This window comes from Coturnix japonica, unplaced genomic scaffold (assembly GCF_054131305.1).
Source record: "Coturnix japonica strain WE unplaced genomic scaffold, WE-NBRP24 Scf108, whole genome shotgun sequence".
In the NCBI taxonomy this organism is placed as follows: Eukaryota; Metazoa; Chordata; class Aves; order Galliformes; family Phasianidae; genus Coturnix; species Coturnix japonica.
In genome coordinates, this window is record NW_028189011.1 from 149986 (window position 1) to 173790 (window position 23805).

At 57.1% G+C, this 23805-nt stretch overlaps 2 protein-coding genes across 2 annotated transcripts; both read left to right on the forward strand.

Moving 5' to 3' along the window:
- The first annotated feature begins 447 nt into the window (after positions 1-447).
- On the forward strand, positions 448-4112 carry LOC146751251 (uncharacterized). Its single transcript, XM_085535115.1, has 3 exons — positions 448-1161; positions 1195-2749; positions 3589-4112. The coding sequence occupies exons 1-2, from the start codon at positions 452-454 to the stop codon at positions 2414-2416; spliced, it is 1932 nt and encodes a 643-aa protein (XP_085391241.1). The 5' UTR covers positions 448-451; the 3' UTR covers positions 2417-2749; positions 3589-4112.
- Positions 4112-23756, forward strand: LOC146751252 (uncharacterized). Its single transcript, XM_085535125.1, has 8 exons — positions 4112-4152; positions 4396-4453; positions 4607-5551; positions 7058-7190; positions 10306-10462; positions 13153-15665; positions 15843-23391; positions 23672-23756. Exons 4-7 carry the CDS (start codon positions 7126-7128, stop codon positions 20311-20313), a joined length of 7206 nt encoding a protein of 2401 aa, XP_085391251.1. The 5' UTR covers positions 4112-4152; positions 4396-4453; positions 4607-5551; positions 7058-7125; the 3' UTR covers positions 20314-23391; positions 23672-23756.
- The last annotated feature ends 49 nt before the right edge of the window (positions 23757-23805 follow it).

The following is a 23805-nucleotide window of genomic DNA, read 5'->3' on the forward strand; positions in this document are numbered from 1 at the left end:
GGTGGGGGTCTTGGGGGTGGGAATGGGGGGATTGATGGGGGACATGGGGGGCTTGATGGGGGTCTTGGTGGTCTTGGGGGTGGTCTTGGGGGTCCTGATGGGGGTTGTGGGGTTGGTGGGGGTCTTGGGGGTGGGCATAATGGGGGACATGGGGGTCTTGATGGGGGTCTTGATGGGGGCCATAATGGGGGACATGGGGGGCTTGATAGGGGTCTTGATGGGGGTCTTGATGGGGGTCTTGGTGGTCTTGGGGGTCTTGGGGGTGGGCGTGGGGGGATTGATGGGGGTCATGGTGGTGGTGGGGGTCTTGGGGGTGGGCGTGGGGGTCGGGGTGGTCATGATGGGGGTCTTGATGGGGGTCTTGGTGGTCTTGGGGGTGGGCATGGGGGTCCTGATGGGGGTCACGGTGTTGATGGGGGTCTTGGGGGTAAGCATGGGGGTCGGGGTGGTCATGATGGGGGACATGGGGGTCTCGTTGGGGGTCTTGCTGGTCTTGGGGGCAGCCATGGGGGTCCTGGGGGTGGTCATGGGGGTCTTGATGGGGGTCATGGTGTTGATGGGGGTCTTGGGGGTCATGGTGGTGGTCATGGAGGCCTCGGTGGGAAGGATCATAGAGTTGTTGGGGTCACAGAGGCCTCGGTGGGGGGACCATAGAGTTGTTAAAGATCATAGAGTTCCTGGGGGACACAAAGGCCGCGATGGGAAGGATCATAGAGTTGGTGGTGGGAAGGATCATAGAGTTGTTGGGAAGGATCATAGAGTTGTTGGGAAGGATCATAGAGTTGGTGGTGGGAAGGATCATAGAGTTGGTGGGAAGGATCATAGAGTTGGTGGTGGGAAGGATCATAGAGTTGGTGGGAGGAATGAAGGCCGTGCTGGGAGGGATTGGGATCATAGAGTTGTTGGAGGTCAGGAAGGCCACGGTGGGAAAGACCATAGAGTTCTTGGAGGTGTTGGAGGCCTTGGTGGGAAGGATCATAGAGTTGGTGGTGGGAAGGATCATAGAGTTGGTGGGAAGGATCATAGAGTTGGTGGGAAGGATCATAGAGTTGGTGGGGGTCATAGGGCTGGTGGTGGCGGCCATGTTGGCGGCGCTGTCCGTGGTGCTGACGGCGGCCATGTTGGGACCAGTAACCGTATTGGTGGCGGCCATATTGGGACCGGCGGCCATATTGGTGGCGGCCATATTGGCAGCGGCGGCCATGTTGGTAATAGGAGCAATGTTAATAGTGGCAGCCATATTGGTAGCGGCGGCCATATTGGTAGCAGCCATTCTAGTAGCGGCGGCCATATTGGAAGCGGCAGCCATATTGGAAGTGGCAGCCATATGGTAGCAGCCATATTGGTACCGGCGGCCATATTGGTGGCAGCCATATTGGTAGTGGCGGCCATATTGGTGGCGGCCATATTGGTACCAGCGGCCATATTGGTAGCGGCAGCCATATTGGAAGTGGCAGCCATATTGGTAGCAGCCATATTGGTACCGGCGGCCATATTGGTGGCAGCCATATTGGTACTGGCAGCCATATTGGTAGCGGCAGCCATATTGGTAGTGGCGGCCATATTGGTAGCAGCCATATTGGAAGCAGCGGCCATATTGGTGGCGGCCATATTCGCAGTGGCGGCCATATTGGTGGCGGCCATATTGGCAGCGGCGGCCATATTGGCAGTGGCGGCCATATTGGTAGCAGCCATATTGGCAGCAGCAGCCATACTAGTAGCGGCGGCCATATTGGAAGTGGCAGCCATATTGGCAGCAGCCATATTGGTGGCAGACATATTGGAAGCGGCGGCCATCTTGGTGGCGGCCATCTTGGCAGCAGCAGCCATACTAGTAGCGGCGGCCATATTGGCAGCAGCCGCCATCTTGGCGGCCATATTGGCAGCAGCAGCCATACTAGTAGCGGCAGCCATATTGGAAGTGGCAGCCATATTGGCAGCAGCAGCCATACCAGTAGCGGCGGCCATATTGGAAGCGGCGGCCATATTGGCAGCAGCCATATTGGTGGCAGACATATTGGAAGCGGCGGCCATCTTGGTGGCGGCCATCTTGGCAGCAGCAGCCATACCAGTACCGGCGGCCATATTGGCGGCGGCGGCCATCTTGTCGGCCATATTCCTTCCCCCAGCCATATTGGTGGCAGCCATATTGGCAGCGGCGGCCATCTTGGCGGCCATATTGGCAGCGGCGGCCATCTGGCGGCCATATTGGCAGTGGCGGCCATCTTGTCGGCCATATTCCTTCCCCCAGCCATATTGGTGGCAGCCATATTGGCAGCGGCGGCCATCTTGGCGGCCATCTTGGTGGCACCCAAGGTGTGATTGGGCGCCGGTTGCCCCCCACGGGTGCCCCATGCCACGGGGGCGGCCCGGCTCTTCGTGCCCTTTGCCTTCTATGCCGCGAGGCCGTCAATAGGGCCAAGGTGAGGGCGGTTGGGGGGCTGGGGACCCTGGTGACCCTCTTAAAGGACCCCCAAAGCCAAAGGGTGGCAGCCCAGGGTCCTGCTGGCGTTGGCCGCTTTCTCTTACGACCGGGCGGCGTTGGAAGAGATGGAGGGGTTGGGGTTGGTGCCGGCGTTGGCCGCCATCTTGAAGGATTTAAGGGGGGGGAACAGGGGGTCCATGGGGGTCCGGGGGGGGTGGGACGATGGGGAGGACGAGGAGGCGGCGTCGTGTGATGTGCCCAGGACGCGGCAACTGATGGAGGAGGAGACGGAGACGGAGCTGGAGGGAGCTGGAGGGGGCTGAAGTGAGTGAGATAAGGGGGGGACATGGGGGGATATAGGGGGGAAATGGGGGGATGTAGGGGAGGAATGGGGATATAGGGGGGAAATGGGGGGATATAGGGGGGAAATGGGGGGATATAGGGGAGGAATGGGGGGATATAGGGGAGGAATGGGGGGATATAGGGGGGAAATTGGGGGGGGAACAGGGAGGGATGGGGAGAAATGGGGGTATAGGGGGAAAGGGGGAGATATAGGGGATGAATGGGGGGATATAGGGGGGAAATGGGGGGATATAGGGGAGGAATGGGGGGATATAGGGGGGGAATGGGGGGATATAGGGGGAAAATGGGGGATATAGGGGGGAATGGGGGGATATAGGGGGGAAATGGGGGGATATAGGGGGATATGGGGGGATATAGGGGGAAATGGGGATATAGGGGAGGAATGGGGGATATAGGGGAGGAATGGGGGGGAATGGGGGGATATAGGGGGATATAGGGGAGGATATGGGGGGGATATAGGGGGGAAATGGGGGGATATAGGGAGGAATGGGGGGAATGGGGGATATAGGGAGGAATGGGGGATATAGGGGGGGAATGGGGGGATATAGGGAGGAATGGGGGGGATATAGGGGAGGAATGGTAAAAATAATGGGGTATAGGGGGAAAATGGGGGGATATAGGGGGAATGGATAGGATGGGGGGTATAGGGGGGAAATGGGGGATATAGGGGAGGTCTATGGGGTGACAACAGCCCCCTTTGGGTCTGTGGGGGGTCACCCTTTACGCCCCCCTCAGCAGCCCTTATCACCTTCTAACCCCCCCCCTTATCTCCTCCCCCCCCCCCCCCGGTTCTATTTCAGGTCATGGCTCCTTTCCTCCTCCCTCTCCCCCCCCGAATCCCCCCCCAGGACCCCCAACCCCTCCCCCCGCAGCCCCCCCCCCCCCATATCTTGCCCCCCCCGCCCCCTATTACCCCCTTTATTGGCCTTAGCCCTGCCCCGATCCCTCACTGACGGGGACCCCTGGCTGCCCGAAGCCCCCGCTCTGCTCCTATTGGCTCGCCTGGCTTCCTTCGAAGACCCCAGCCCCACATTTGCCTCCCCCCCCGTTATAATGGGGTTCCTCCATTACCTGACGGGGGTCCCGACCCCCTCCCCGAGAGCCCTTCGGTTACTGCAGCGTTTAATGGGCTGCCCGGCCCTATTGGGGCCTTTGGTTCTAGGTTACGTTCCGTCCCTCCTCCATACGTGGTTGGTTCTAGGCTTAGAACCCGGGGAGGGGGGTTATGGGGTAGAACGGGATGTGGGGCCTGGAATAGGGGGAGGGGGGGTAAAAAGGGGGAGGGGGGGTAAGGAACAAGGGGGGTGGGTCCAAAACGGCAACGGGGTCAACGGGATCTAGAACGTGAAGGGGGTCAATTGGACCTAGAACATCAAAGGGGTGAATGGGATCTAGAACATCAAAGGGGTGAATGGGATCGAGAACATCAACAGGATCCAGGACGTCAAAGGGGGGAACGGGATCTAGAACATAAACAGGATCCAGGACGTCAATGGGGTCAACAGGATCTAGAACGTGAAGGGGGTCAATTGGACCTAGTGCATCAAAGGGGGGAACGGGATCTAGAACATCAACAGGATCCAGGACGTCAATGGGGTCAAATGGACCTAGAACATCAAAGGGGTGAACGGGATCTAGAACATCAACAGGATCCAGGACGTCAATGGGATCCAGAATGTGAATGGGGTCAATTGGACCCAGAACATCAAGGGGGTCAGTTGGACCTAGAACAGCAAAGGGGTCAATTGGACCTAGTGCATCAAAGGGGTCAATGGGATCTAGAACATCAAAGGGGTCAATTGGACCTAGAACATCAAAGGGGTCAACGGGATCTAGAACATCAACAAGGCCTATTGGACCTAGAACGTGAACACGGTCAAGGGGACTCGAAACGTCAACAGGGTCAATTGGACCCAGAACATCAAAGGGGTGAAAGGGATCTAGAACGTCAATGGGACCAAGGGGATCCAGAACGTCAGCGGGGCCAATTGGACCTAGAACATCAAAGGGGTGAAAGGAATCTAGAACGTCAATGGGACCAAGGGGATCCAGAACGTCAGCGGGGCCAATTGGACCTAGAACATCAAAGGGGTGAACAGGATCTAGAACATCAACAGGATCCAGGACATCAATGGGGTCAATTGGACCTAGAACATCAAAGGCGTCAATGGAACCAACGGGGTCGAGAACAGAACCGAGCAGCTCTAGAACATCAACGGGACCAACAACTGGATCAGCCAGATCCAGAACATGAACTGGATCGAGAACAGCAACAACTGGATCTAGAACATGAACTGGATCGAGAACAGCAACAACTGGATCTAGAACATGAACTGGATCGAGAACAGCAACAACTGGATCTAGAACATGAACTGGAGCAGGAACGGTGTCGGCTGGATCTAGAACATGGACTGGATCAAGAACAGCGTAAACTGGATCTAGAACATGAACTGGATCAGGAACGGTGTCGGCTGGATCCAGAACATGAACTGGATCGAGAACAGTGTAATCTGGATCTAGAACATGAACTGGATCGGGAACAGCGTGATCAGGATCTAGAACATGAACTGGATCAAGAACAGCGTAATGTGGATCTAGAACATGAACTGGATCGAGAACAGCGTAATGTGGATCTAGAACATGAACTGGATCGAGAACAGCGTAATCTGGATCTAGAACATGAACCGGATCGAGAACCGGACCCGGATGGCGGCCAATGGGGGGGACCCAAAGAAAAGAGAAGGGAACAGCTGCGAGAATGGGGTGAGATGGGGGGATTTGGGGTTTTTATGGGGGTATTTGGGGTCAGATTTGGGGTTTTTGGGGTCAGATTTGGGGTCAGATTTGGGGTTTTTGGGGCTGGATTTGGGGTCAGATTTGGGGTTTTTGGGGTCAGATTTGGGGTTTATGGGGTGGATTTGGGGTCAGATTTGGGGTTTTTGGTGTTTTTGGGGTTTTTGGGGCTGGATTTGGGGTCAGATTTGGGGTTTTTGGGGCTGGATTTGGGGTCAGATTTGGGGTTTTTGGGGCTGGATTTGGGGTCAGATTTGGGGTTTTTTGGGGTGGATTTGGGGTCAGATTTGGGGTTTTTGGAGCTGGATTTGGGGTCAGATTTGGGGTTTTTTTGGGTGGATTTGGGGTCAGATTTGGGGTTTTTGGGGCTGGATTTGGGGTCAGATTTGGGGTTTTTGGGGCTGGATTTGGGGTCAGATTTGGGGTTTTTGGGGTGGATTTGGGGTCAGATTTGGGGTTTTTGGGGTTTTTGGGGTTTTTGGGGGTGGATTTGGGGTCAGATTTGGGGTTTTTGGGGCTGGATTTGGGGTCAGATTTGGGGTTTTTGGGGCTGGATTTGGGGTCAGATTTGGGGTTTTTGGGGTTTTTGGGGCTGGATTTGGGGTCAGATTTGGGGTTTTTGGGGTGGATTTGGGGTCAGATTTGGGGTTTTTGGGGCTGGATTTGGGGTCAGATTTGGGGTTTTTGGGGTTTTTGGGGTGGATTTGGGGTCAGATTTGGGGTTTTTGGGCTGGATTTGGGGTCAGATTTGGGGTTTTTGGGGTGTTTTGGGGTCAGATTTGGGGTTTTTTGGGCTGGATTTGGGGTTTTTGGGGTGGATTTGGGGTCAGATTTGGGGTTTTTGGGGTGGATTTGGGGTCAGATTTGGGGTTTATGGGGCTGGATTTGGGGTTTTAGGGGTTTTTGGGGTTTTTGGGGCTGGATTTGGGGTCAGATTTGGGGTTTTTGGGCTGGATTTGGGGTCAGATTTGAGGTTTTTGGGGCTGGATTTGGGGTCAGATTTGGGGTTTTTGGGGCTGGATTTGGGGTCAGATTTGGGGTTTTTGGGGCTGGATTTGGGGTCAGATTTGGGGTTTTTGGGGTCAGATTTGGGGTTTTTGGGCTGGATTTGGGGTCAGATTTGGGGTTTTTGGGGTTTTTGGGGTTTTTGGGGTGGATTTGGGGTCAGATTTGGGGTTTTTGGGGTCAGATTTGGGGTTTTTTGGGGTGGATTTGGGGTCAGATTTGGGTTTTTTGGGGTCAGATTTGGGGTTTTTTGGGGTCTGATTTGGGGTTTTTGGGGCTGGATTTGGGGTCAGATTTGGGGTTTTTGGGGTTTTTGGGGTTCTTTGGGCTGGATTTGGGGTCAGATTTGGGTATTTTTAGGGTCTTTTGGGCTGGATTTGGGGTCAGATTTGGGGTTTTTGGGGTCAGATTTGGGGTTTTTGGGGTGGATTTGGGGTCCTACACCCCATAACCCATTGCTGTGCCCCCCAGGTGAAGCTCTGCTCCGCACTTTGGGGTCGGTGGCACAGACCCCATTTGCTGTGGGGCTGCTGACCCACATGTTACGCTGTGGGGCGCCCCCAGCACAGCTCGCATGCGCCACTGCACTGCCACTGCTGGCCAGGTACTGACCCCATAGACACCCCATAGATACCCCATAGACACCCCATAGACACCCCATAGAGACCCATAGAGACCCATAGGGACCCATAGAGACCCCATAGGGACCCATAGGGACCCCATAGGGACCCCATAGACACCCCATAGATCCCATAGAGACCCCATAGACCCCATGGACACCCCATAGAGACCCCATAGACCCCATAGACATCCCATAGACCCCATAGACACCCCATAGAGACCCCATAGACCCCATAGACACCCCATAGACACCCCATATAGACCCCATAGATCCCATAGAGACCCCATAGACCCCATAGACACCCCATAGACCCCATAGAGACCCCATAGACCCCATAGACACCCCATAGAGACCCCATAGACACCCCATAGAGACCCCATAGACCCCATAGACACCCCATAGATCCCATAGACCCTATAGAGACCCCATAGACCCTGTAGACACCCTATAGACCCCATAGACCCCATAGACACCCCATAGACCCCATAGACTCCCCATTGACCCCATAGACTCCCCATAGACCCCATAGAGACCCCATAGACCCCATAGACACCCCATAGACCCCATAGAGACCCCATAGACACCATAGATACCCCATAGAGACCCCATAGACCCCATAGACACCCCATAGACACCCCATAGACATCCCATAGACCCCATAGACACCCCATAGACCCCATAGAGACCCCATAGACACCCCATAGAGACCCCATAGAGACCCCATAGAGACCCCATAGAGACCCCATAGACCCCATAGAGACTCCATAGACACCCCATAGACCCCATAGACACCCCATAGACGCCATAGACACCCCATAGAGCCTCATAAGAACCCCATAACATCCCATTAAAACCCCATAATACCCCATAGACCCCATAGACACCCCATAGACCCCATAGAGACCCCATAGACCCCATAGACTCCCCATAGACCCCATAGAGACCCCAGAGACCCCATAGACTCCCCATAGACCCCATAGAGACCCCATAGACCCCATAGACACCCCATAGAGCCTCATAAGAACCCCATAACATCCCATAAAAACCCCATAATACCCCATAATACCCTATAGGAACCCCCTAGACCCCATAGAGCCTCATAAGAACCCCATAACACCCCATAGAAACCCCATAAGAGCCCATAACACCCTATAGGAACCCCCTAGACCCCGTAGACACCCCTTAGACCCCATAGAGACCCCATAGACCCCATAGACACCCCATAGACCCCATAGAGACCCCATAGACCCCATAGAGACCCCATAGACCCCGTAGACACCCCATAGAGCCTCATAAGAACCCCATAACATCCCATAGAAACCCCATAAGACCCTATAAGACCCCATAGACCCCATAGACACCCCATAGACGCCATAGAGACCCCATAGACCCCATAGAGACCCCATAGACACCCCATAGACCCCATAGTGACTTTATAGACCCCATAGACACCCCATAGAGACCCCATAGACCCCATAGACCCCATAGACCCCATAGACACCCCATAGAGACCCCATAGACCCCATAGACACCCCATAGAGCCTCATAAGAACCCCATAGACTCCATAGAGACCCCATAGACACCATAGACACCCCATAGACACCCCATAGACCCCATAGACACCCCATAGAGCCTCATAAGAACCCCATAACATCCCATAGAAACCCCATAAGACCCCATAATACCCTATAGGAACCCCATGGACCCCATAGAGACCCCATAGACCCCATAGACACCATAGAGACCCCATAGAGACCCCATAGAGACCCCATAGACACCCCATAGACACCCCATAGAGACCCCATAGTCCCCATAGACACCCCATAGACCCCATAGACCCCATAGACACCCCATAGACCCCATAGAGACCCCATAGACCCCATAGACCCCCCATAGACCCCATAGACACCCCATAGAGACCCCATAGACTCCCCATAGAGCCTCATAAGAACCCCATAGACCCCATAGAGACCCCATAGACCCCATAGACACCCCATAGACCCCATAGACACCCCATAGACCCCATAGACACCCCATAGATCCCATAGAGACCCCATAGACCCTATAGACACCCCATAGACCCCATAACACCCCATAGACCCCATAGAGACCCCATAGACCCCATAGACACCCCATAGACCCCATAGAGACCCCATAGACACCATAGAGACCCCATAGACACCCCATAGACACCCCATAGACACCCCATAGAGACCCCACAGACATTCCATAGACCCCATAGACACCCCATAGACACCCCATAGACACCCCATAGAGACCCCATAGAGACTCCATAGACCCCATAGAGACCCCATAGACCCCATGGACACCCCATAGACCCCATAGACACCCCATAGACCCCATAGACACCCCATAGACCCCATGGACACCCCATAGACACCCCATAGACCCCATAGAGTCCCCATAGACACCCCACAGAACTTATAGACCCCATAGAGACCCCATAGACCCATAGAGACCCCATAGACCCCATAGACACCCCATAGACCCCATAGATACCCCATAGACCCCATAGACCCCATAGACACCCCATAGACCCCATAGACACCCCATAGACACCCCATAGACACCCCATAGAGACCCCATAGAGACTCCATAGACCCCATAGAGACCCCATAGACACCCCATAGAGCCTGATAAGAACCCCATAGACCCCATAAACACCCCATAGACCCCATAGAGACCCCATAGACCCCATAGACCCCATAGACCCCATAGAGACCCCATAGACCCCATAGACACCCCATAGACACCATAGACACCCCATAGAGACCCCATAGACCCCATAGAGACCCCATAGACTCCCCATAGAGACCCCATAGACACCCCATAGACACCCCATAGAGACCCCATAGACCCCATAGACACCCCATAGACACCCCATAGACCCCATAGAGACCCCATAGACCCCATAGACCCCATAGACCCTATAGACACCCCATAGACACCCCATAGAGACCCCATAGACCCCATAGAGACCCCATAGACCCCATAGACTCCCCATAGACCCCATAGACCCCATAAGACCCCATAAGACCCTATAAGACCCCATATTGACCCCATTGTGCCCCACAGGCTGTGCCCCCCATTGAGGCCGTTGCTGTGGGGCCGGGGGGGGGCTCTGAGGGTCCTATTGGGGGCAGTGAGTGGGAGCTCGACCCTACAACGGGACCCCCCCCCACAATTCACCCTATACGCAGCCGCCGCCATCACAGCCATAATGGGGAATGGGGTGAGTAGGGGATATGGGGTTATGGGGTTATGGGGTTATGGGGGGCTATGGGGTTATGGGGTTATGGGGTTATGGGGGGATTATAGGGGGGTTATGGGGTTATGGGGGGGGGATTATAGGGGGGCTATGGGGTTATGGGGGGGGGATTATAGGGGGGTTATGGGGTTATGGGGTTATGGGGTTATAGGGGGGTTATGGGGTTATGGGGGGCTATGGGGTTATGGGGGGCTATGGGGGGCTATGGGGTTATGGGGGGCTATGGGGTTATGGGGGGTTATGGGGGGTTATGGGGTTATGGGGTTATAGGGGGGTTATGGGGATATGGGGTTATAGGGAGGTTATAGGGGGGTTATGGGGTTATGGGGTTATAGGGGGGTTATGGGGTTATAGGGGGGTTATGGGGTTATGGGGGGGTTATAGGGGGGCTATGGGGTTATAGGGGGGTTATGGGGTTATGGGGTTATGGGGGGGTTATGGGGTTATAGGGGGGTTATGGGGTTATGGGGGGTTATGGGGTTATAGGGGGGTTATGGGGTTATGGGGGGTTATGGGGTTATGGGGGGATTATGGGGGGGCTATGGGGTTATAGGGGGGTTATGGGGTTATGGGGTTATGGGGGGCTATGGGGTTATAGGGGGGTTATGGGGTTATGGGGTTATGGGGGGTTATGGGGTTATAGGGGGGTTATGGGGTTATGGGGTTATGGGGGGCTATGGGGTTATGGGGTTATAGGGGGGCTATGGGGCTATAGGGGGGCTATGGGGTTATGGGGTTATAGGGGGGTTATGGGGTTATGGGGGGGTTATGGGGTTATAGGGGGGCTATGGGGTTATAGGGGGGTTATGGGGGGTTATGGGGTTATGGGGGGCTATGGGGTTATGGGGGGCTATGGGGGGCTATGGGGTTATAGGGGGGCTATGGGGTTATGGGGGGTTATGGGGTTATGGGGTTATGGGGGGTTATGGGGGGCTATGGGGGGGTTATGGGGTTATGGGGGGGTTATGGGGTTATGGGGGGCTATGGGGTTATGGGGTGATAGGGGGGTTATGGGGTTATAGGGGGGCTATGGGGCTATAGGGGGGCTATGGGGTTATGGGGGGCTATGGGGTTATGGGGTTATGGGGTTATGGGGCTATGGGGTTATGGGGTTATAGGGGGGCTATGGGGTTATGGGGTTATAGGGGGGGATTATAGGGGGGTTATGGGGGGTTATGGGGTTATGGGGGGTTATAGGAGGGTTATAGGGGGGTTATGGGGTTATGGGGTTATGGGGGGCTATGGGGTTATGGGGTTATAGGGGGTTATGGGGTTATGGGGGGATTATGGGGGGGCTATGGGGTTATAGGGGGGTTATAGGGGGGCTATGGGGTTATGGGGGGCTATGGGGTTATGGGGGGGCTATGGGGTTATAGGGGGGTTATGGGGTTATAGGGGGGCTATGGGGTTATGGGGTTATGGGGGGGTTATGGGGTTATGGGGTTATGGGGGGTTATGGGGTTATGGGGTTATGGGGGGCTATGGGGTTATAGGGGGGTTATGGGGTTATAGGGGGGCTATGGGGTTATGGGGTTATGGGGGGTTATGGGGTTATGGGGGGCTATGGGGTTATGGGGGGTTATGGGGTTATGGGGTTATGGGGGGTTATGGGGTTATGGGGTTATAGGGGGGGTTATGGGGTTATAGGGGGGTTATGGGGTTATGGGGTTATGGGGGGTTATGGGGTTATGGGGTTATGGGGGGCTATGGGGTTATAGGGGGGTTATGGGGTTATGGGGGGTTATGGGGTTATGGGGTTATGGGGGGCTATGGGGTTATAGGGGGGCTATGGGGTTATGGGGGGTTATGGGGTTATAGGGGGGTTATGGGGTTATGGGGGGCTATGGGGTTATGGGGGGTTATGGGGCTATGGGGTTATGGGGGGTTATGGGGTTATGGGGGGTTATGGGGTTATGGGGGGGTTATGGGGTTATAGGGGGGGGTTATGGGGAGGCTATGGGGTTATGGGGGATTATGGGGGTTATGGGGGGGTTATAGGGGGGCTATGGGGTTATGGGGGGTTATGGGGTTATGGGGTTATGGGGGGGCTATGGGGTTATGGGGTTATGGGGGGTTATGGGGGGTTATGGGGGGTTATGGGGTTATGGGGTTATGGGGTTATGGGGGGTTATGGGGTTATGGGGTTATGGGGTTATGGGGTTATGGGGGGTTATAGGGGGGTTATAGGGGGGTTATGGGGTTATGGGGGGTTATGGGGTTATGGGGTTATAGGGGGGTTATAGGGGGTTTATGGGGGGGTTATGGGGTTATGGGGGGTTATGGGGTTATGGGGTTATGGGGTTATAGGGGGGTTATGGGGTTATGGGGGGTTATGGGGTTATGGGGGGTTATGGGGGGGTTATAGGGGGGTTATGGGGGGTTATGGGGGGTTATGGGGGGGATTATGGGGCGCTATGGGGTTATATGGGGTTATGGGGTTATGGGGGGATTATAGGGGGGCTGTAGGGGGATTATAGGGGGGTTATGGGGGGGCTATGGGGTTATGGGGGGCTTATTTTGGGGTCATCTATGGGGCTTTGGGGTTATCTATGGGGTTTTGGGGTCACTTATGGGGTTTTGGGGTTATCTATGGGGTTTTGGGGTCACTTATGGGGTTTTTGGGTCACTTATGGGGTTTTTGGGTCCCCCCACAGCCCCCCATTGACGCTGACATGGAGGATGCCAACGCTGACCCCACATCCAACCCCCCCACATCCCCCCCGCCCCATAAGCGGCCTCGTTTGGACCCCCAGCCCCACACATCCCCCCCCCAGACCCACATAGTGACCCCCAACCACCCCATAGCGCCCCATAGAGCCCCATTGACCCCCAACCACCCCATAGCGCCCCATAGAGCCCCATTGACCCCCAACCACCCCATAGCGCCCCATAGAGCCCCACTGACCCCCAACCACCCCATAGCGCCCCATAGAGCCCCACTGACCCCCAACCACCCCATAGCGCCCCATAGAGCCCCATTGACCCCCAACCACCCCATAGCGCCCCATAGAGCCCCATTGACCCCCAACCACCCCATAGCGCCCCATAGCGCCCCATTGACCCCCAACCACCCCATAGCGCCCCATAGAGCCCCATTGACCCCCAACCACCCCATAGCGCCCCATAGAGCCCCATTGACCCCCAACCACCCCATAGCGCCCCATAGCGCCCCATTGACCCCCAACCACCCCATAGCGCCCCATAGCGCCCCACTGACCCCCAACCACCCCATAGCGCCCCATAGAGCCCCATTGACCCCCAACCACCCCATAGCGCCCCATAGAGCCCCATTGACCCCCAACCACCCCATAGCGCCCCATAGAGCCCCATTGACCCCCAACCACCCCATAGCGCCCCATAGAGCCCCATTGACCCCCAACCACCCCATAGCGCCCCATAGAGCCCCATTGACCCCCAACCACCCCATAGCGCCCCATAGAGCCCCATTGACCCCCAACCACCCCATAGCGCCCCATAGAGCCCCATTGACCCCCAACCACCCCATAGCGCCCCATAGAGCCCCATTGACCCCCAACCACCCCATAGCGCCCCATAGCGCCCCATTGACCCCCAACCACCCCATAGCGCCCCATAGAGCCCCATTGACCCCCAACCACCCCATAGCGCCCCATAGTGCCCCATTGACCCCCAACCACCCCATAGCGCCCCATAGAGCCCCATTGACCCCCAACCACCCCATAGCGCCCCATAGAGCCCCATTGACCCCCAACCACCCCATAGCGCCCCATAGAGCCCCACTGACCCCCAACCACCCCATAGCGCCCCATAGAGCCCCACTGACCCCCAACCACCCCATAGCGCCCCATAGAGCCCCATTGACCCCCAACCACCCCATAGCGCCCCATAGAGCCCCATTGACCCCCAACCACCCCATAGCGCCCCATAGCGCCCCATTGACCCCCAACCACCCCATAGCGCCCCATAGAGCCCCATTGACCCCCAACCACCCCATAGCGCCCCATAGAGCCCCATTGACCCCCAACCACCCCATAGCGCCCCATAGCGCCCCATTGACCCCCAACCACCCCATAGCGCCCCATAGCGCCCCACTGACCCCCAACCACCCCATAGCGCCCCATAGAGCCCCATTGACCCCCAACCACCCCATAGCGCCCCATAGAGCCCCATTGACCCCCAACCACCCCATAGCGCCCCATAGAGCCCCATTGACCCCCAACCACCCCATAGCGCCCCATAGAGCCCCATTGACCCCCAACCACCCCATAGCGCCCCATAGAGCCCCATTGACCCCCAACCACCCCATAGCGCCCCATAGAGCCCCATTGACCCCCAACCACCCCATAGCGCCCCATAGAGCCCCATTGACCCCCAACCACCCCATAGCGCCCCATAGAGCCCCATTGACCCCCAACCACCCCATAGCGCCCCATAGCGCCCCATTGACCCCCAACCACCCCATAGCGCCCCATAGAGCCCCATTGACCCCCAACCACCCCATAGCGCCCCATAGTGCCCCATTGACCCCCAACCACCCCATAGCGCCCCATAGAGCCCCATTGACCCCCAACCACCCCATAGCGCCCCATAGAGCCCCATTGACCCCCAACCACCCCATAGCGCCCCATAGCGCCCCACTGACCCCCAACCACCCCATAGCGCCCCATAGAGCCCCACTGACCCCCAACCACCCCATAGCGCCCCATAGCGCCCCATTGACCCCCAACCACCCCATAGCGCCCCATAGAGCCCCACTGACCCCCAACCACCCCATAGCGCCCCATAGAGCCCCACTGACCCCCAACCACCCCATAGCGCCCCATAGAGCCCCATTGACCCCCAACCACCCCATAGCGCCCCATAGAGCCCCACTGACCCCCAACCACCCCATAGCGCCCCATAGAGCCCCACTGACCCCCAACCACCCCATAGCGCCCCATAGCGCCCCATTGACCCCCAACTGTCTGCCCCACAACACCCCCCCACCCCATAGAGCCCCATTGACCCCCAACACTCCCCCACCCCATAGAGCCCCATTGACCCCCCCCCACAGCCCCCATTCACCCCCCAGCCCCACTTATTGCCCCCATTCCCCCCCTAACCCCCCTATAACTGCCCCCAATGGCCCCCATTTGCCCCCCAACCCCCCCCATTCGCCCCATAACCCCCCTAAAAGCCCCCCCCATAGGCCCCATAGCCCCCATAACCCCCCCCATTCACCCCATAACCCCCCTAAAAGCCCCCCCCACGACCCCCATTCACCCCATAGCCCCCATAACCCCCCCTATTCGCCCCATAACCCCCCCCATAACCCCCCCTATTTGCCCCATAAGACCCCCCATAACCCCCCCCACGACCCCCATAGACCCCATAGCCCCCCTAAAAGCCCACCCCATAGCCCCCATTCACCCCATAGCCCCTCTAAAAGCCCACCCCATAGCCCCCATTCACCCCATAACCCCCATTCCCCCCATAACCGCCATTCACCCCATAACCCCCATTCACCCCATAGCCCCCATTCACCCCATAACCCCCATTCACCCCATAGCCCCCATTCACCCCATAGCCCCCATAGCCCCCATTCACCCCATAGCCCCCATAGCCCCCATTCACCCCATTCACCCCATAACCCCCATTCACCCCATAGCCCCCATTCACCCCATAACCCCCATTCACCCCATAGCCCCCATTCACCCCATAGCCCCCATAGCCCCCATTCACCCCATAACCCCCATTCACCCCATAGCCCCCATTCACCCCATAACCCCCATTCACCCCATAACCCCCATTCACCCTATAACCCCCATTCACCCCATAGCCCCCATAGCCCCCATTCACCCCATTCACCCCATAGCCCCCATAGCCCCCATTCACCCCATATCCCCCATTCACCCCATTCACCCCATAACCCCCATTCACCCCATAGTCCCCATTCACCCCATTCACCCCATAGCCCCCATTCACCCCATAGCCCCCATTCACCCCATAGCCCCCATTCACCCCATAGCCCCCATAGCCCCCATTCACCCCATAGCCCCCATAGCCCCCATTCACCCCATTCACCCCATAGCCCCCATTCACCCCATTCACCCCATTCACCCCATAGCCCCCATTCACCCCATAACCCCCATTCACCCCATAGCCCCCATAGCCCCCATAGCCCCCATTCACCCCATAGCCCCCATTCACCCCATAGCCCCCATTCACCCCATAACCCCCATTCACCCCATAACCCCCATTCACCCCATAGCCCCCATTCACCCCATTCACCCCATAGCCCCCATTCACCCCATAGCCCCCATTCACCCCATAGCCCCCATAGCCCCCATTCACCCCATAGCCCCCATTCACCCCATTCACCCCATAGCCCCCATTCACCCCATAGCCCCCATTCACCCCATTCACCCCATAGCCCCCATTCACCCCATAGCCCCCATTCACCCCATAGCCCCCATTCACCCCATATCCCCCCTCTCCCCCCCTGCCCCTATTCCCTGTCCCCCCATGACCTGGCCCTATTACCCGACGGTCGCCCCCCCCCCCTGGCCGCCACCCGGGGGTCCCTGTGCCTCCATTCCCCCCCCTTGGCCGCCATGTTGGGGGGGGGGCCCTATAGGGAAACCCAGCTCCCCTCCATCCCCCTCCATTGCGCCCCACGGCTCCCCCTGCTCATCCTACTGCACTTCATACATGGCTGCCGGCCCCCACCCTGCCCCATAAGTCAGACCCCCTGCCCCATAAGTGAGACCCCCTGCCCCATAAGTGAGACCCCCTGCCCCATAGGTGAGACCCCCTGCCCCATAAGTCAGACCCCCTGCCCCATAAGTCAGACCCCCTGCCCCATAAGTGAGACCCCCTGCCCCATAAGTGAGACCCCCCCCTGCCCCATAAGTGAGACCCCCTGCCCCATAAGTGAGACCCCCTGCCCCATAAGTCAGAGCCCCCCCTGCCCCATAAGTGAGACCCCCTGCCCCATAAGTGAGACCCCCTGCCCCATAAGTCAGACCCCCTGCCCCATAAGTGAGACCCCCCCCCACCCCATAAGGGGGTCCCACCCCATAAGTGAGACCTCCTGCCCCATAAGTGAGACCCCTTGCCCCATAAGTCAGACCCCCCCCTGCCCCATAAGGGGATCCCACCCCCTAAGTGAGACCTCCTGCCCCATAAGTGGGTCCCACCCCATAAGTGAGACCTCCTGCCCCATAAGTGAGAGCCCCTGCCCCATAAGTGAGAGCCCCTGCCCCATAAGTGAGACCCCCTGCCCCATAAGGGGGTCCCACCCCATAAGTGAGACCCCCCCCTGCCCCATAAGTCAGAGCCCCCCCTGCCCCATAAGTCAGACCCCCTGCCCCATAAGTGAGACCCCCTGCTCCATAAGGGGGTCCCACCCCATAAGTGAGACCTCCTGCCCCATAAGGGGGTCCCACCCCATAAGTGAGACCTCCCACCCCATAAGTGAGACCTCTTGCCCCATAAGTCAGACCCCCCCCTGCCCCATAAGTGAGACCCCCTGCCCCATATCCAAGACCCCCAACCCCATAACCGAGACCCCCGGCCCCATAAGTGCCCCCTCCTGCCCCATATCCAAGACCCCCAACCCCATAACCAAGACCCCCAACCCCATAACTGAGACCCCCAACCCCATAACTGAGACCCCCAACCCCATAACCGAGTCCCCCTGCCCCATAAGTGCCCTTTCCTGCCCCATAACCGAGTCCCCCTGCCCCATAAGTGCCCTTTCCTGCCCCATATCCAAGACCCCTGACCCCATAACCGAGTCCCCCTGCCCCATAACCGAGTCCCCCGGCCCCATAAGTGCCCCCTCCTGCCCCATAAGTGCCCCCTCCTGCCCCATAACCAAGACCTCCCACCCCATAATCGATTCCCCCTCCCACCCCATAAATGAGTCCCCCTGCCCCATAAGTGCCCCCTCCTGCCCCATATCCAAGACCCCTGACCCCATAAGTCAGAGCCCCCCCTGCCCCACAAGTGAGACCCCCTGCCCCATAAGGGGGTCCCGCCCCATAACCAAGACCCCCTGCCCCATAAGTGCCCCCTCCTGCCCCATATCCAAGACCCCCCGCCCCATAAGTGCCCCCTCCTGCCCCATAACTGAGTCCCCCCGCCCCATAAGTGCCCCCTCCTGCCCCATAAGTGCCCCCTCCTGCCCCATATCCAAGACCCCTGACCCCATAACCAAGACCTCCCGCCCCATAACCGATCCCCCCTCCCACCCCATAAATGAGTCCCCCCGCCCCATAAGTGCCCCCTCCTGCCCCATAAGTGCCCCCTCCTGCCCCATAAGTGCCCCCTCCTGCCCCATATCCAAGACCCCCAACCCCATAACCGAGACCTCCCACCCCATAACTGATTCCCCCTCCCACCCCATAACCGAGTCCCCCCGCCCCATAAGTGCCCCCTCCTGCCCCATAAGTGAGACCCCCTGCCCCATAAGGGGGTCCCGCCCCATAACCGAGACCCCCGGCCCCATAAGTGCCCCCTCCTGCCCCATAAGTCAAACCCCCCCCTGCCCCATAAGGGGGTCCCACCCCATAAGTGAGAGCCCCTGCCCCATAAGTGAGACCCCCTGCCCCATAAGTGCCCCCTCCTGCCCCATATCCAAGACCTCCCACCCCATAACTGATCCCCCCTCCCACCCCATAAATGACTCCCCCCGCCCCATAAGTGCCCCCTCCTGCCCCATATCCAAGACCCCTGACACCATAACCGAGACCCCCCGCCCCATAAGTGCCCTTTCCTGCCCCATATCCAAGACCCCTGACCCCATAACCGAGACCCCCTCCCACCCCATAAATGAGTCCCCCCGCCCCATAAGTGCCCCCTCCTGCCCCATAACCGAGTCCCCCTGCCCCATAAGTGCCCCCCCCTGCCCCATAAGGGGGTCCCACCCCATAACCGAGACCCCCGGCCCCATAACCGAGTCCCCCCGCCCCATAAGTGCCCCCTCCTGCCCCATATCCAAGACCCCCAACCCCATATCCAAGACCTCCGACCCCATAACCAAGACCCCCAACCCCATAACCAAGACCCCCGGCTCCATAAGTGCCCCCTCCTGCCCCATAAGTGCCCCCTCCTGCCCCATATCCAAGACCCCCGACCCCATAACCAAGACCCCCAACCCCATAACCGAGACCCCCTGCCCCATAAGTGCCCCCTCCTGCCCCATAAGTGCCCCCTCCTGCCCCATATCCAAGACCCCTGACCCCATAAGTCAGACCCCCTGCCCCATAAGGGGGTCCCACCCCATAAGTGAGACCTCCCACCCCATAAGTGAGACCCCCTGCCCCATAAGTGAGACCTCCCACCCCATAAGTGAGACCCCCTGCCCCATATCCAAGACCCCCTGCCCCATAAGTGCCCCCCCCCTCCCCACACCCCATATCTGCCCCCTCCTGTCCCCCCCGATCCCATTAGCGGCCATAGAAGCCGCCTCAGCGTTGGCCCATCGTTTTATGGTGTCGGGATTCGACGTGGTCGCGGCCGACCTCGTATCCTGCCCCATAGATCTATGGGGTCTGGCCGAGAGGTCGGCGTCCCCTATTATGGCCCTTAGGGCGGCCCATAGGATCTTAGGGAATAGGGGCCGTTCTATGGGGTCGGAGAGGGATGAAGTGATGGGGCTGACCCATAGGTTATATAGGGTGGCTCAGGTGGTTACTCGGCCCCATAGATTAGAGGGGGCTTTAAGGGCGGCCATAAGGGAAAGGGTCGGGGGGGAATCTATGGGGCTGGGGGAGGAAGATGTGGGGCTGGATATGGGGCAGCCGTGGGGGGAAGGGGATCCCTTAATAGGGCCCTTTATAGGGGGGGATTAAAGGGGTTTTGGGGTCATTTATGGGGGTTTTGGGGTCATTTATGGGGTTTTAGGGTCGTTTATGGGGTTTTAGGGTCATTTATGGGGTTTTAGGGTCATTTATGGGGATTTTAGGGTCATTTAAGGGGCCTTATTGACCCCATAGGGATGTGGGTGGCCCCATAGGGACGGACCTTATTGACCCCATAAAGACCTTATTGACCCCATAAAGACCTTATTGGCCCCATAAAGACCTTATTGGCCCCATAGGGACCTTATTGACCCCATAAAGACCTTATTGGCCCCATAGGGACCTTATTGACCCCATAAAGACATTACTGGCCCCATAGGGACCTTATTGACCCCATAAAGACATTATTGGCCCCATAGGGACCTTATTGACCCCATAAAGACCTTATTGACCCCATAAAGACCTTATTGACCCCATAGGGACATGGGCAGCCCCATAGGGACCTTATTGACCCCATAGGGGGCTTTAAGGGCGGCCATAAGGGAAAGGGTCGGGGGGGAATCTATGGGGCTGGGGGAGGAAGATGTGGGGCTGGATATGGGGCAGCCGTGGGGGGAGGGGGATCCCTTAATAGGGCCCTTCATAGGGGGGGATTAAAGGGGTTTTTGGGGTCATTTATGGGGTTTTAGGGTCATTTATGGGGTTTTGGGGTCATTTATGGGGTTTTAGGGTCATTTATGCGGTTTTAGGGGTCATTTAGGGGGTTTTAGGGTCATTTATGGGGGTTTTGGGGTCATTTATGGGGTTTTAGGGTCATTTATGGGGATTTTAGGGTCATTTAAGGGGCCTTATTGACCCCATAGGGATGTGGGTGGCCCCATAGGGAACTTATTGACCCCATAAAGACCTTATTGACCCCATAAAGACCTTATTGACCCCATAGGGACCTTATTGACCCCATAGGGGCCTTATTGACCCCATAGGGGCCTTATTGACCCCATAGGGGCATGGGCAGCCCCATAGAGACCTTATTGACCCCATAGGGATATGAGTGGCCCCATAGCGATCTCATTGACCCCATAGGGACCTTATTGACCCCATAGGGATGTGGGTGGCCCCATAGGGACCTTATTGACCCCATAAAGACCTTATTAGCCCCATAGGGACCTTATTGACCCCATAGGGATGTGGGTGGCCCCATAGGGAACTTACTGACCCCATAAAGACCTTATTGGCCCCATAGGGACCTTATTGACCCCATAAAGACCTTATTGGCCCCATAGGGACCATATTGACCCCATAAAGACATTATTGACCCCATAGGGGCCTTATTGACCCCATAGGGGCCTTATTGACCCCATAGGGGCATGGGCAGCCCCATAGAGACCTTATTGACCCCATAAAGACCTTATTGGCCCCATAGGGACCTTATTGACCCCATAAAGACCTTATTGGCCCCATAGGGACCTTATTGACCCCATAAAGACATTACTGGCCCCATAGGGACCTTATTGACCCCATAAAGACCTTTTTGGCCCCATAGGGAACTTATTGACCCCATAAAGACCTTATTGGCCCCATGGGGACCTTATTGACCCCATAAAGACATTATTGGCCCCATAGGGACCTTATTGACCCCATAAAGACATTATTGGCCCCTTAAGGATCTTATTGACCCCATAGGGACATGGGCAGCCCCATAGGGACCTTATTGACCCCATAGGGGGCTTTAAGGGCGGCCATAAGGGAAAGGGTCGGGGGGGAATCTATGGGGCTGGGGGAGGAAGATGTGGGGCTGGATATGGGGCAGCCGTGGGGGGAAGGGGATCCCTTAATAGGGCCCTTCATAGGGGGGGATTAAAGGGGTTTTGGGGTCATTTAGGGGGTTTTAGGGTCATTTATGGGGTTTTAGGGTCATTTAAAGGCACTTTGGGGTCATTTATGGGGTTTTAGGGTCATTTATGGGGTTTTAGGGTCATTTATGGGGTTTTAGGGTCATTTATGGAGATTTTGGGGTCATTTAAGGGGATTTTGGGGTCATTTATTGAGATTTTGGGGTCATTTAAGGGGTTTTAGGGTCATTTATGGGGTTTTAGGGTCATTTAGAGGAACTTTGGGGTCGTTTATGGGGCTTTAGGGTCATTTATGGGGATTTTAGGGTCATTTAAGGGGCCTTATTGACCCCATAGGGATGTGGGTGGCCCCATAGGGAACTTATTGACCCCATAAAGACCTCATTGACCCCATAGGGACCTCATTGACCCTATAGGGACATGGGTGGCCCCATAAGGACCTTATTGACCCCATAGGGGCCTTATTGACCCCATAGGGGCATGGGCAGCCCCATAGAGACCTTATTGGCCCCATAGGGACCTTATTGACCCCATAGGGATGTGGGTGGCCCCATAGGGACCTTATTGACCCCATAAAGACCTTATTGGCCCCATAAGGATCTTATTGACCCCATAGGGACATGGGCAGCCCCATAGGGACCTTATTGACCCCATAGGGATATGAGTGGCCCCATAGCGATCTCATTGACCCCATAGGGACCTTATTGACCCCATAGGGACATGGGCAGCCCCATAGGGACCTTATTGACCCCATAAAGACCTTATTGGCCCCATAGGGACCTTATTGACCCCATAGGGACCTCAGTGGCCCCATAAGGACCTTATTGACCCCATAAGGACCTTATTGATCCCATAGGGACCTTATTGGCCCCATAGGGACCTTATTGACCCCATAAAGACATTATTGGCCCCATAGGGACCTTATTGACCCCATAAAGACCTTATTGGCCCCATAAGGACCTTATTGACCCCATAAAGACCTTATTGGCCCCATAAGGACCTTATTGGCCCCATAGGGACCTTATTGACCCCATAGGGACATGGGCAGCCCCATAGGGACCTTATTGACCCCATAAAGACCTTATTGGCCCCATAGGGAACTTATTGACCCCATAAAGACCTTATTGGCCCCATAAGGATCTTATTGACCCCATAGGCACATGGGTGGCCCCATAGGGACCTTATTGACCCCATAGGCACATGGGTGGCCCCATAGGGACCTTATTGACCCCATAGGGACATGGGCAGCCCCATAGGGACCTTATTGACCCCATAGGCACATGGGTGGCCCCATAGGGACCTTATTGACCCCATAGGGACATGGGCAGCCCCATAGGGACCTTATTGACCCCATAAAGACCTTATTGGCCCCATAAGGATCTTATTGACCCCATAGGGACATGGGCAGCCCCATAGGGACCTTATTGACCCCATAGGCACATGGGTGGCCCCATAGGGGCCTTATTGACCCCATAGGGACACGGGCAGCCCCATAGGGACCTTATTGACCCCATAGGCACATGGGCAGCCCCATAAGGATCTTATTGACCCCATAGGCACATGGGTGGCCCCATAAGTGTGGGGCGCGGTGTGGGTCGGGGTGTGACGGTGTTGGATGGCAATAAATGAGAGGTGACTGCACGGCTCTGCCCCATGGATGGCCCCATAGAAACCCCATAGAGCCCCATAG

Bases quoted from the DNA above. Each gene is read 5' to 3' on its own strand.
- LOC146751252 (XM_085535125.1), top strand. From the start codon at position 7,126: ATGTTACGCTGTGGGGCGCCCCCAGCACAGCTCGCATGCGCCACTGCA. The intron at 10,463-13,152 runs GTGAGTAGGGGA...GTCCCCCCACAG, and splicing joins CAGCCATAATGGGGAATGGG to CCCCCCATTGACGCTGACAT. The intron at 15,666-15,842 runs GCCCCATAGCCC...CGACCCCCATAG, and splicing joins CCTAAAAGCCCCCCCCATAG to ACCCCATAGCCCCCCTAAAA.
- LOC146751251 (XM_085535115.1), top strand. From the start codon at position 452: ATGATGGGGGACATGGGGGTCTCGTTGGGGGTCTTGCTGGTCTTGGGG. The intron at 1,162-1,194 runs CGGCGGCCATAT...CCATATTGGCAG, and splicing joins GGTGGCGGCCATATTGGGAC to CGGCGGCCATGTTGGTAATA.